A 12,320-nucleotide genomic window follows, 5' to 3' on the forward strand; every position below is an offset into this window, starting at 1 on the left:
ATGTCTTCTTTATAGGTAAAGGTAAAGGGACCCCTGACCATTAGGTCCAGTCGTGTCCGACTCTGGGGTTGCGGCGCTCATCTCGCTTTATTGGCCAAGGGAGCCGGCGTACAACTTCCGGGTCATGTGGCCAGCATGACTAAGTCGCTTCTGGCAAACCAGAGCAGCGCACGGAAACGCCATTTACCTTCCCGCCGGAGCGGTACCTATTGATCTACTCATAGGTGCCGACTCCATGGGGCTTGAGGGGGCCCGAGCCCCCTCAAAAATTCGTTTGGGGGGGCTCCGCCCCCCCAATAATCTCCGGCGCCCCTCCAGCAGAGCGCCATCGCCGCCCCTCCCCCAGCCCAAAATGCACAGGGAGGGGCGGGCTGCATGCCTCCTGCCCTCCCTCCCGAGCAAAAGCTCCACCCAATTTCCTTTGGAGCTGATCACGAGGAGGCGGCGCCACTTTATTTGCATATTCATGAGCTTATTTATTATTCATGAGCTTTCCCGGGCCCCCCCAATATTTTTTATAAGTCCGCGTCCCTGGATCTACTTGCACTTTGACGTGCTTTCAAACTGCTAGGTTGGCAGCAGCAGGAACCGAGTAACGGGAGCTCACCCCGTCGCGGGGATTCGAACTGCCGACCTACTGATCAGCAAGTCCTAGGATCTGTGGTTTAACCCACAGCGCCACCCACGTCCCTGTCTTCTTTATAGAAGACCGCTTTTAGAAATGTTAAGGCAAGGAAATGTTGACGGCTTTTCCACATCCATGAAACAGATGGCCTTTTCCATTCCACAGACCTCAAACAATAGGGCAAAATGGGAGGGGCATTTCACCTCGCCCTTCATGGTGGTTAAGACTGGATTTCTGAAGCAAATGACTGTCAGAACTAATATCAACACCAAAGGAACATTCGGTGGCCTCATCTTTTGTCAGGCCTAATATTACACCTTCAAGAGCAGGGTAAGAAAAAAAGCCTTTGTCTGGGTTCCCAGTCATCAAAATCTTGTTGCTTCCTTCCTGCTGGCCTCATGAAGCCAGAGAAAACACACAGCCTAAAGAATAGAAGCATGTTATACAAGTTTCATTGGACATGGCATTCTACATTTTGCAACTGTTTCGGAGGTGAGTGGGAAATACCATATTGTTACAAATGTTGGATGCCACCCCCCAAACTCTGCCCAGCTGTGGCAAGATTCCAGGGTTTTCCAGGAGTTCACCCAGAGTCTGTATTCCTATGAGTATCAAGACGCGGCAGAGACTGCCGTTCCTTTAGAAATATGGTTCAACTACACCTACATATAGGGACGAGGGGTGGCGCTGTGGGTTAAACCACAGAGCCTGGGACTTGCCGATCAGAAGGTCAGTGGTTTGAATCCCTGCGACGGGATGAGCTCCCATTGCTCGGTCCCTGCACCTGCCAACCTAGCAGTTCGAAAGCACTTCCAAGTGCAAGTAGATAAATAGGTACTGCTCCAGCGGGAAGGTAAACGGCGTTTCCGTGCGCTGCTCTCGTTCGCCAGAAGCGGCTTAGTCATGCTGGCCACATGACCCGGAAGCTATACACCCGGTCCCTCGGCCAATAAAGAGAGATGAGCGCCGCAACCTCAGAGTCGGTCACTACCGGACCTAATGGTCAGGGGTCCCTTTACCTTTACACCTACATATAGAGAGAGTACAGATCTTACAGCATGGTCATCTCAAGAGGGGCTTATTCCCCACAGTAGTGCAGCACTGGAGTACAAGACATCTCTCCCAGCTGGCCTTTAACCAACCAGCCAAGGTCATTTTCGCCTTTTCTCAGCTTCCCCAAGCCTCCTGCCAAAGGGCCCAAACTCTTCCTGTGGCATCACACCATTACCTTGACAACATTCAAAACAGCCTGTTTCTGTTCACACCTCAGGGAAGGCGCAAAGGATAGTTCTCTTGCCCTGCCAATGGCCCTCCATGACCTTGTATTGCTTCTTAATGGCCCTAGCCTGGCCACTTCATTTTGCATAGGCCAGGCCAGGAATTCCTCTGCAGCGTGTATTTGCCCTTCATATCCCAAATAATCAACATCCTGCCATTTATTAATGTCTGCTATTCACCTTCCAACACAGATTCACCTTCCCTGGCTCAAAGCTTTTTCTTCTGCCCTTACCTCATGGCCTCTTTGCGCAAATGCAAGAAGACTAAAAACAAATTGCATCACATTTTAGTTCTCTGCCTTCCTTGGAAAATCCTTGTTTGTTCTGTTTAATGGTTAATCATGAAAACTGGGGATTTGGTGGGTAGAAAATATGCACTAAGAAAAATAGGAGCTGAATGAAAGAAGATTCTTCTGTAAGTATGATGAAGAAGAAGAGTTTGGATTCGATATCCCGCTTTATCACTACCTGACGGAGTCTCAAAGTGGCTAACATTCTCCTTTCCCTTCCTCCCCCACAACAAACACTCTGTGAGGTGAGTGGGGCTGAGAGACTTCAAGAAGTGTGACTAGCCCAAGGTCACCCAGCAGCTGCATGTGGAGGAGCGGAGATGCGAACCCGGTTCACCAGATTACAAGTCCACCGCTCTTAACCACTATGCCACGCTGGCTCACATGTCATATTGTTTATGCTCCTTGCAACGTTTCCAGTCTTAGTCCAGGCACTACTTTAGATTAATACACACTGGAAAACACTGACTTATGTTCTTGGCTATGCTTCTCCCATAGCCACAGTCTCAGATTCAATCCGAAATCAAGCATGGCACTCTCTGTCTGGCTTCCCAGCCTTCAGCTTTTCAGTTTCTAGCTTACATCGCTCCACTCTGGCCTTTGTCCTTCTACCAGCCAGTTGAGGGAGGGGGGCTCACCCATTTTCTATCTGTCTCAGAGCCACTCCCTTTGTTTCCTTAATGGCCCATTACCTCACCAGGAAGCTCCTTGTAGATTTTAACACTTGTTGGATCCAGGAATTAGAAGGGTATTGATATATAGCCTACCTGCCCCCACCAAAAAAAAACCTCATAACAAGTGGTTAAGGATGAAGACTTTAGCCAAGAAGGAGATATATAAGCAGAATTTTTAATAGGCATCAAGACTGGCTTTAAAATGATGCATAAGTGACATATGAACAGGTAAAGCCTCTCCACCTCCCATCCAGTTTTTACAGATCTAAAACTTTTGTGATCAATCAACAGAGACAGACATGTAACTTAAAGTGAGAGAAAGCTGAATTTGAAAAATCCGTTTAAACAAATGGCGGGTGGCAGAGTTAAATTAAAATATAAGATATCTTTTTTTAAAAAAACTTTTATTACATTTTCAAAATTTACAAAGAAAAATAAAAAGGATAAATTGATCGTAAATTACATATTCTGAGATAAGAAAAAAAACAGTACAAAATACATAGTATAAAGATCTAAGATAAATAGGACAATGAAAAAGAAGATAGCACTACAATTAATAAAAAATAAAAACTCAACAAAACAAAATCAAAACAAGACAGAAAATTATATATCAAAAACAACATTATTTAAGGAGTACAAACCATAACTTAAATATTCTATACACAAAATTCTAAAAAGAAATTACCTTCAGAGTGGTTTGAGTCCCTTATAAATTTGTTGACCTCCCTCTATCTCTTTGCAGTTTCAACTCAACTATTGCATTTAAATTATCTGTATTTAATTGTTTGTCCGGACACTATGAAAAAAAATCATTTTCTGTGAAATTAATCTAAACACAGCCAAGTGTTGTTATTGGAACCATATTTTATTAGGTAATTTTTAAAGTAATCCCATTATTTTTTAACCTTTTCTCCTGAGTTGTTTCATATTAACTCTTTTATTTTATTTTATTTTATTTTATATTTTGGAGAGTTCCAAGTACTCACACAACTTTAACTGCCATTTGTCTTTTGTTGATGTTGACTAGTTTTTCAAATATTTTGCTGCTTTCCAAGACCCTGGCTACTGTTATCGCATAAAGAAACTGCTGTCTGGAGCTGAGGGATGCTGGGATCCAATAGCATCAGGAAGGTTTCCCCATACTGATATCTTACGCAAATGTGACATGAGGTCTGGCAACATCAACCTCACCAAGTGAGATTCCCGAGTGGGCAACTGCAGTGCCTGGAGACTTTTAGTTTACCATACTCTTAAGACGTAATATTAGTACAGATGAAAGTTTGGGCCACAAAATATTGCTTTGGTGTCGTACGCTGGTTTGACATAATCTGATAGGAAGTGCCTACAGAGGGTGGCGAATACAGCACAAGATATGATGGGCTGTCCCGTGAATCCACTGGATGAAATAGCAGAAGAACGTTGCCTCAGGAGAGTGAGGAAAATTCTCAGGGATGATTCACACCCCGGCCGGCACTTTCTTGATCTCCTGCCCTCAGGTAGAAGATACAGAAGCATGATTAGTCACACCAACAGTGTAAAGAACAGCTTCTATCATGGGCTGTTATGCTGCTGAATGAAAAGATAACAACAGGGCAACTGACTTTTGGGTTTGGTGGGTATGCATCAGTAAACAAGAGGAACTAAGACTAAGAGAGCAGAGTGGGGTGTACATCACCTTGCCAACAAAGGTCTGTATAGTTAAAGCTATGGTTTTCCCAGTAGTGATGTATGGAAGTGAGAGCTGGACCATAAAGAAGGCTGATCGCCAAAGAATTGATGCTTTTGAATTATGGTGCTGGAGGAGACTCTTGAGAGTCCCATGGACTGCAAGAAGAGCAAACCTCTCCATTCTTAAGGAAATCAGCCCTGAGTGCTCACTGGAAGGACAGATCCTGAAGCTGAGACTCCAATACTTTGGCGATCTCATGAGAAGAGAAGACTCCCTGGAAAAGACCCTGATGTTGGGAAATATGGTGGGCACAAGGAGAAGGGGAAGACAGAGGATGAGATGGTTGTATAGTGTTCTAGAAGCTACCAGCATGAGTTTGACTAAACTGCAGGAGGCAGTGGAAGTCCCTGGCGTGCTCTGGTCCATGGGGTCACGAAGAGCCAGACACAACTAAATGACTAAACAACAACAACAAGTTGTACAAGTGACAATAAAGTATTTCACTTTCAATTATATGAGTTATGGCAGTCATTTGCTTCAGAAATCCAGTCTTCTACCATGAAAGGCTAGCTGAAATGCCCCTCCCATTTTGACATACTATTTCTGGTCTGTGCCCTTTGGAAAGGAAATAATCTGTTTTCTGGATGGAGAGAAGCTTCATTGGTGCCTTAATGTTTCATAAAGCCACTATGATTTCCACCACAATGATTTGCTGGAGTTACGCATTGTTTGCCCTATCATTAACCTGTTGTTTAGGGATAGAGCTATTTCACAAGTTATTGCAATAGCATATCTCCATGACCCTCAGAGTCCTTATGATGTCCTGGGACGTGGTGACAGTGAACTTGGAGAACACTCAGTAGTAAGGAGAGGTAGATTAAGGCCTTCAATGGGATCAGTAACTATTTTTCCAAAAAGAAAATAGCCTGCAGACAGTAAGGCAATTATTTTTCATCAAATTATCCTGTTCAACTCTGTCACATCTTTGCATCTGGAAGAAAGCATACCTCTCAGGACATCCTGTTACCTCTGCACACTGGGACAGCTTGTGGGCTTCCCATAAGTATCTGGTTGGCCACTGTGAGTCAATGAGCCATTGAACTGATCCAGCAGGCATAATAATAATAATAATAATAATAATAATAATAATAATACCCCACCCACCTGGCTGGGTTTCCTCAGCCACTCTGGGTGGCTTACAGAATATATAAAACATAATAAAGCATCAAACATTAAAAACTTCCTGATAAAGGGCTGCCTTCAGATGTCTTCTAAAAGTTATGTAGTCCTTAATCTCCTTGACATTTGAAGGGAGGGCATTCTCATGTTCTTACGTTTTTGAAAAATTATCTAAAAAGAGGTAACTTTCTAAAACAGGGTATGGGAACCTTGGTCAGCCAGAGGGTGACATTGGCTGCTATGCAAGCTTCTGACGGCCACCTTCCAGTAATGGGAAAGAGCACGGGCAGAAGCAGTGCTTTTGGGGGGTGGGGGCCTACTCAAGGGCACGCAGTACTGGCACAATTTTTGTTAAATGTTAAAAGTGTGGCACTTACTATAAGAACTTTATGGTAAGTACCCACATTTTTTTTCTTTAAAAAAAGCACCGAGGAAAAGTGAATAGACAGACAAATGTAAATTTTACCTTTGTACAGTAGGCTAGTTTCTACATCCCACTCTGACCTCCACTTAGATAAACAGGATGCATTCAGAGTTCATGGACACATTCTAGCCAAGCAAAATCTTTCAAGAAAACAGGTGGTGAGAGAGAAGAATACAGCCTGTGAGGAGAGAAGTATGGAGAGCAGCATGGAGAGAGTTTGGGGGCCCAGACAGAGAGGCCTGAGGATCCCCACACCCTGACCTGAAACCGAAAGAGTTGAGGAAATGTAGCTATTTCCATTTGTGAAAACTTGAGAGAGTATGAGTGGAGACTCAGGGCCACAAGATGGCTTGGTGCCATCAGGTTTGTAGGCCATTCAAAGGACCCCTTATCTTGGCTGCTGATACCATTGTGCAAAGTCTAGAGACCACTTGAAAATCCATTGCTTCACATTGTGCTCTATGTACCCTTTGATAATCCATGTTTGTTCTGCTTAATGGTTAATGCTGAAGACTAAGTATTCTATAAGTCTGGTGCGTAACTAACAAAGGAGTCACGTTATAGTGTCGTTTGGAGAATTCTGTAAGTATGATATGCATTTTTCTTTTTTTGTTTATCTTTTATTGAATTCTATGCATGGGAACAGGACAGTATAAGAGTCTTCATCCATTTTCTCTCTTCCCCAACCTTTCGTGAAAAAGAAAAGTCAGCCGCTTCTCACAAGTCTCCAAAAGAAGATCAAATGGTTTTTACTTGGCGGAAGATGATTTGATAATGATGCAAACATATATTTTAAATGAAAACATTAAATGTATTATGATCATTCTAGAATGCATGTTAGGAAACAGAAACATAAAGATGTTTTATATGAAAAAGACATTTCAAAAGTTAGATATGTTGTTTTGGTAGGACAATGACATTTTAATCAAATGTTATTTCCATTTTTCTTTCAAAAAATGGGAATAACATTTTATTAAAATGTCATTGTCCTACCAAAACAACATATCTAACTTTTGAAATGTCTTATTCTATTCACATTCTCCATGGATGAAATAGGTTGTGTGAATTACTAGCACAACCCACTATTTCATGTCCAGTGGGCTGAATTCTTGAACAAAACCCTGTCCTTTAAACAGAGTTGAACAGAATAATTTGATTAAAAATGGCTCTTTTACTGTTTGTAGGATATTTTCATTGTCGAAGAATATTTACCAATCCGAATGAAGGCCTTAATCTCCCTCTCCTTACTACTGAGTGTTCTCCAAGTTCACTGTCACCACGTCCCAGGACAGCCTAAGGACTCTGAGGGTCATGGAGATAAAATGATATTTGAACCCCCACATCCTTCTGTGGAAGAAGAACAGGGTCAGAAGTTGACGTACGCTCATGAGATTGCTCCCAGTAATGCCAACTTTGCATTTAGATTCCACAAACAAATAGCTTTAGGTGAACCTGCCAAAAATATTTTCTTCTCTCCAGTCAGCATCTCCAGCACTTTTGCAGCACTGACGCTGGGTGCCAAATCTGAAACACAAAGCCAAATTTACAAAGGACTTGCTTTTAACCTTTCGGAGACTGAAGAGCACAAAATACACAAAGGATTCCATCAGCTCATCAGTACCCTGAATGATCCAAACAACAAGGCCCTGATTAACACAGGGAATGCCTTATTCATAGATGAGCCACTGAAAATACTTCCGAAATTCCTGGAAGATGTCAAAACCTTGTATGGAGCTGAAGCCTTTTCATCCAACTTCCAGAATTCATCGGCAGCTAAAACCCAAATAAATGATTATGTGCAGGCCAAAACTCATGGGAAAATACCCCATGCGGTTGATGAGCTCGATCCAACTACTGTGATGGTTTTACTGAACTACATCTTCTTCAAAGGTAAGTTGAAAGAAAGATAAATAAATTGTGAGTTTGTAAAAAAAAAAAATCTCCAGGCATCTTCTAATCTGCTTTGCTCTGCCACTGGCTTTTGTAATTGCAATACTGGAATAAAATAAAAATTAAAAATCATCTTCAGGCATCCTCAGAATAAAAAGGGTTTTGTAGATGCAAATTAACAGCCATACAGGCACACAGACAGGTGTCATAAAATTACCAGTAATTAAGGGGAGTTTTGGTTCTGAGGTAGAATGAAAGTCGTAGCATTGAATCATAGGGGGTTTTTTAATTAAAGAAATGGGGGGCAGGGAGACTTCCTCATTCTTTTATGTTGGTTTATGTGTTGGGTCTTTCATCTTGTTCAACATCACAAAGGATCAACATGGAAGCAGGAATACTTCTAAAGGACAATAAGATGTGATCTGTGCTTACCTTTGCTTTACCAGTGTAGGGGTAGAAAACCTCTTCTCCACAAGCTAGATGCATCCCTCCAGACTTCCTTATCCATTCCTCAGGACTCTTCCCAGACCATACTCCCTTCCTCAGGGTCATGTCTCCCACTGGCCCTGCTCTGTATTTTCTTCAACACAGAGAATTGTATTCCCCAGGCTGCATTCCTCAGCCTTCCTGTTCCACATCCTCCATGCATTTGCATGGCAGGAATGTGTCCTTGAGGTGTGGCAATACCTCCTGATTCCCTGGATAGAGAGATCTGTGGGGAAGTCTTTCTCTGAGCATTTATACCTCTAGCCCCAACTCACCATTGGCATGTTGCCCCTGGAAGATTTCCCATGAGAAAATGAAGCCCTTAGGCTTAAAAAGATGGTCCTCCATTGCCCTGGTGAATTTCACGATCCATTTACTCGGTTCTTGGAACTTTTCTTTTCTTTGCTCCCTTCAAAGCCCATTGGAAATATCCTTTCGACACTGACTTTACAAAGGAAGAAGATTTTTTTGTAGATGCAAACACAACTGTGAAAGCCAACCTAATGTATCGAAATGGCTATTACAACTTCCTCCATGATGAAGAGCTGTCTTGCTCAGTGGTGGAAATTCCATACAAAGGAGATGCCAGCGCATGGTTCATTCTGCCAGATGAAGGGAAAATGAAGCAGGTGGAGGATGGCTTGAGCATGGAATTTCTGGATAGATGTAAAAGATCCTTCATATATGAGTAAGTCTCCTGTGTGCTGTCATTAAAATGTTGCTGCTGTTGAGTTGATATTCCATGGCATTTCTCCTTTGGCCATTTGGGGGGGAGAGGGCAAAACAAAACTACCACCACCACCCAAAGAAAAAGAGCAAGGGAGAATATGGGACAGTTCATGAGGATGGAGTGTGGAGATTTGTGCCCTTGCTCTTACTATCTTTTACAACAGGCGTGGAGACCCTATAGCCCCCAAGATATTGTTGAACTACAACTCCCATAAGCCCCAGCCAGCACAGCCAATGGTCAAGGAGGATGGGAGTTGTAGTCCAAAACATATGGTCAACCAGAGATTCCCCACCCCAGTTTTACAAGCAGACCATGAGAAATAATCAGAAAGAAACACCCTCACTTTCTCAAGGGATGAGTAGTTTTGGGGAATGTGGGTGGGGTTTGGCACAGTGCTACCTTTATTATAGATAATGCCTTTATAGTAAAAAGGGACCCCTGATCATTAGGTCCAGTCGTGACCAACTCTGGGGTTGCGGCACTCATCTTGCTTGATTGGCCGAGGGAGCTGGCCTACAACTTCCAGGTCATGTGGCCAGCATGACTAAGTCGCTTCTGGCAAACCAGAGCAGCTCACGGAAACACCGTTTCCCTTCCCGCCGGAGCGGTATCTATTTATCTACTTGCACTGGCGTGCTTTGGAACTGCTAGTTTGGCAGGAGCTGAGACCGAGCAACAGGAGCTCACCCCGTCGCGGAGATTCGAAACGCCGACCTTCTGATCAGCAAGTCCTAGGCTCTGTGGTTTAACCCACAGCGCCATCCGCGTCACTGCCTTTATAGTACAGGACAAGAATCATCAGTTTTGAAACCTATCTTGGATACATAGGAAGCTGCTTATCCCAAGTCAGACCATTGATCCATCTAGTAAGCATAATCGTAGGCAGCATTCACATGACAGCTTATTCCATTTTCAAAATATTCTCTTAATCACTAAATTCCTCATTATATGTGAGCTTTCACGTGATATAAAAGACACCTCTGGAACTATAGGAATTAAAGGAGAGAGATGCAGGGATTGTAGAGTCCCATCTACAAATGTCTGCAGTTGTTTGGCCTCAACCCTCTTGATCATCTTCTCCTGAAGTTGCAATAAGCCACCGATATATACAGTAAACATACACACACAACCAATTTGCTTATATTTTAAATTTTAATATAAATGTCTTGTTTTGGAACAAATTAAGTTTGAAGTGTGCTTTTGGGTGAAATATTAGGGGTGTGGCTCCCAGAGATCCATTGCATGAAGAATTTGGCTCTTCAGCTATAGAAATCTGACATTCCTGAGTCAGCAGGCTCCAAGTAAAAATCCATTGTATGGAGGTGAGTTCTTCATAACCACCATTTCTCCTCCAGTTATGGTCCTCCTTGATGCTAAAGTGCATCCTCCCCCAACCTGCTGCCTTCCAGATTGGACTGCCCATCATGAGCTAACTAAAGTTGATGGTAATTTCAGTCTCAAACATCTGGATGGCAGTAGGTTAGGAAAGGCTCCTATAGAAGACAAATAACAGAAGCAGAAGGTGAGCAAAGAAACCACCCTGCTATTGATACACCAGCATACAAATCCACTATTTGTCCCTGTTTAATTGTACATACCAATGTTATGTGCACTTCTGGAGGTAATCTAAACAAAATTATTTGCGCTCATAATTTAATGTTTGGATTTTGCTGTCCATGTGTTAATCAGAGAAATGCACCTGTACCTTCCAAAAATTTCCATTTCTGGATCCTATGATGTCAAAGACACATTGCAGAGAATGGGTGTGACTGATGTCTTTAGCGATAAGAATGCTGACCTGTCTGGAATTACTGAGGAACCCAATCTGAAAGTTTCCAAAGTAAGTATGTGAGGGGGTCTGCCCCTGAATATTGCTGTCTTATACAAGCACTTTAGAAAGGCATTTCATGAGAGAGGATCTGGTTATGGGCATTATTATTGCTACTATTATTATTTGTGCCCTCTGAAACAATTAGAGGGTAAAGCGACAGCCTATAGAATTGTAGACCTGTAGAGTTGTAGAATTGTAGAGTTGGAAGGGATCATCAGGATCATCCAGTCCAACCAACTGCAATGCAGCTGTCGCATGTGGGGATGGAACCTGCAAGCTTGGCATTATCAGCACCAGGCTCTAACCAACTGAGCCATAGGAGAGCTTACAATGTAGAAGTAGGGACAATGAAAGTAAATAAATGAGAGGTGACATGATAGTTCAGAAAAGGGCATCTAAAAGGATTGTGGGGGTAGAGGAACTCTCTGTTTCTTTGCAGGGGCAGGGAGAATGGAGGTAAATAAGGAGCATGATAGAGGTGGAGAAGGGGGAAAGAGGGAAGATCTTACCATTCATAATACTAGAACCCAGAGTCACCTGGAACTTTTGGATGTTTACATGGAAGACAGAGGTAGTTACCCATCCAGCACACATGGTATGGTAGGCTTTCCTCCATCACATATGAAGACAAGTAATATGTCACTATTTCCCTCCAGGCCATTCACAAAGCTGTCGTGGACATTCATGAGGGTGGCACTGAAGCCGCCGGAGTCACAGCTATACAGTTTTCACCACAGTTTGAAAGAATTGGTCCTAATCCTATCTTTAAGATCAACAGACCCTACCTCTTTCTAATTATGGAAGAGAAAACACACAGTGCCCTCTTCTTAGGGAAAATTGTGAACCCAACTGAAAAATGAGTACGTGATCAGATTGAAATTTCCCATTGCAATTTCCCCTGATCTTTAAAACATGGATTTCCTCACTTTGTAATAGCCTAACCCCAGTAGTGTTATTCAATTTGCTTTGAAATTAAATAAGGCAATGAGCACAAATCACTGCTGGAATAAAATGATTTGAAAATATTGTAATCTTGTAGACTATATTTCTTACACCATTTGTTGCCTGCAGCATGTTTCTTGCTATGGAAAGAGATCTCTGTTTCAGTGGTTAATGCTGAATCCTGTAACAATGCCTGCTTCCAAAAAAATAAAAGCTCCACAGAACCAGGCATCACTCTCAAGGTCCCTATAATTTCTGCGGGATCAAGTAACAAGGGAATCAATCCGGGCCTGCTGAATATAT

At 42.7% G+C, this 12,320-nt stretch overlaps 1 protein-coding gene across 1 annotated transcript; it reads left to right on the forward strand.

The window, feature by feature from the left end:
• The first annotated feature begins 6,621 nt into the window (after positions 1-6,621).
• Positions 6,622-12,086, forward strand: LOC309371198 (alpha-1-antitrypsin-like). Its single transcript, XM_081913872.1, has 5 exons — positions 6,622-6,720; positions 7,323-8,028; positions 8,932-9,202; positions 10,934-11,084; positions 11,732-12,086. The coding sequence occupies exons 2-5, from the start codon at positions 7,359-7,361 to the stop codon at positions 11,933-11,935; spliced, it is 1,296 nt and encodes a 431-aa protein (XP_081769998.1). The 5' UTR covers positions 6,622-6,720; positions 7,323-7,358; the 3' UTR covers positions 11,936-12,086.
• The last annotated feature ends 234 nt before the right edge of the window (positions 12,087-12,320 follow it).

This window comes from Podarcis melisellensis (genome assembly GCF_964234715.1).
Source record: "Podarcis melisellensis genome assembly, chromosome: 1".
NCBI classification, from domain to species: domain Eukaryota; kingdom Metazoa; phylum Chordata; class Lepidosauria; order Squamata; family Lacertidae; genus Podarcis; species Podarcis melisellensis.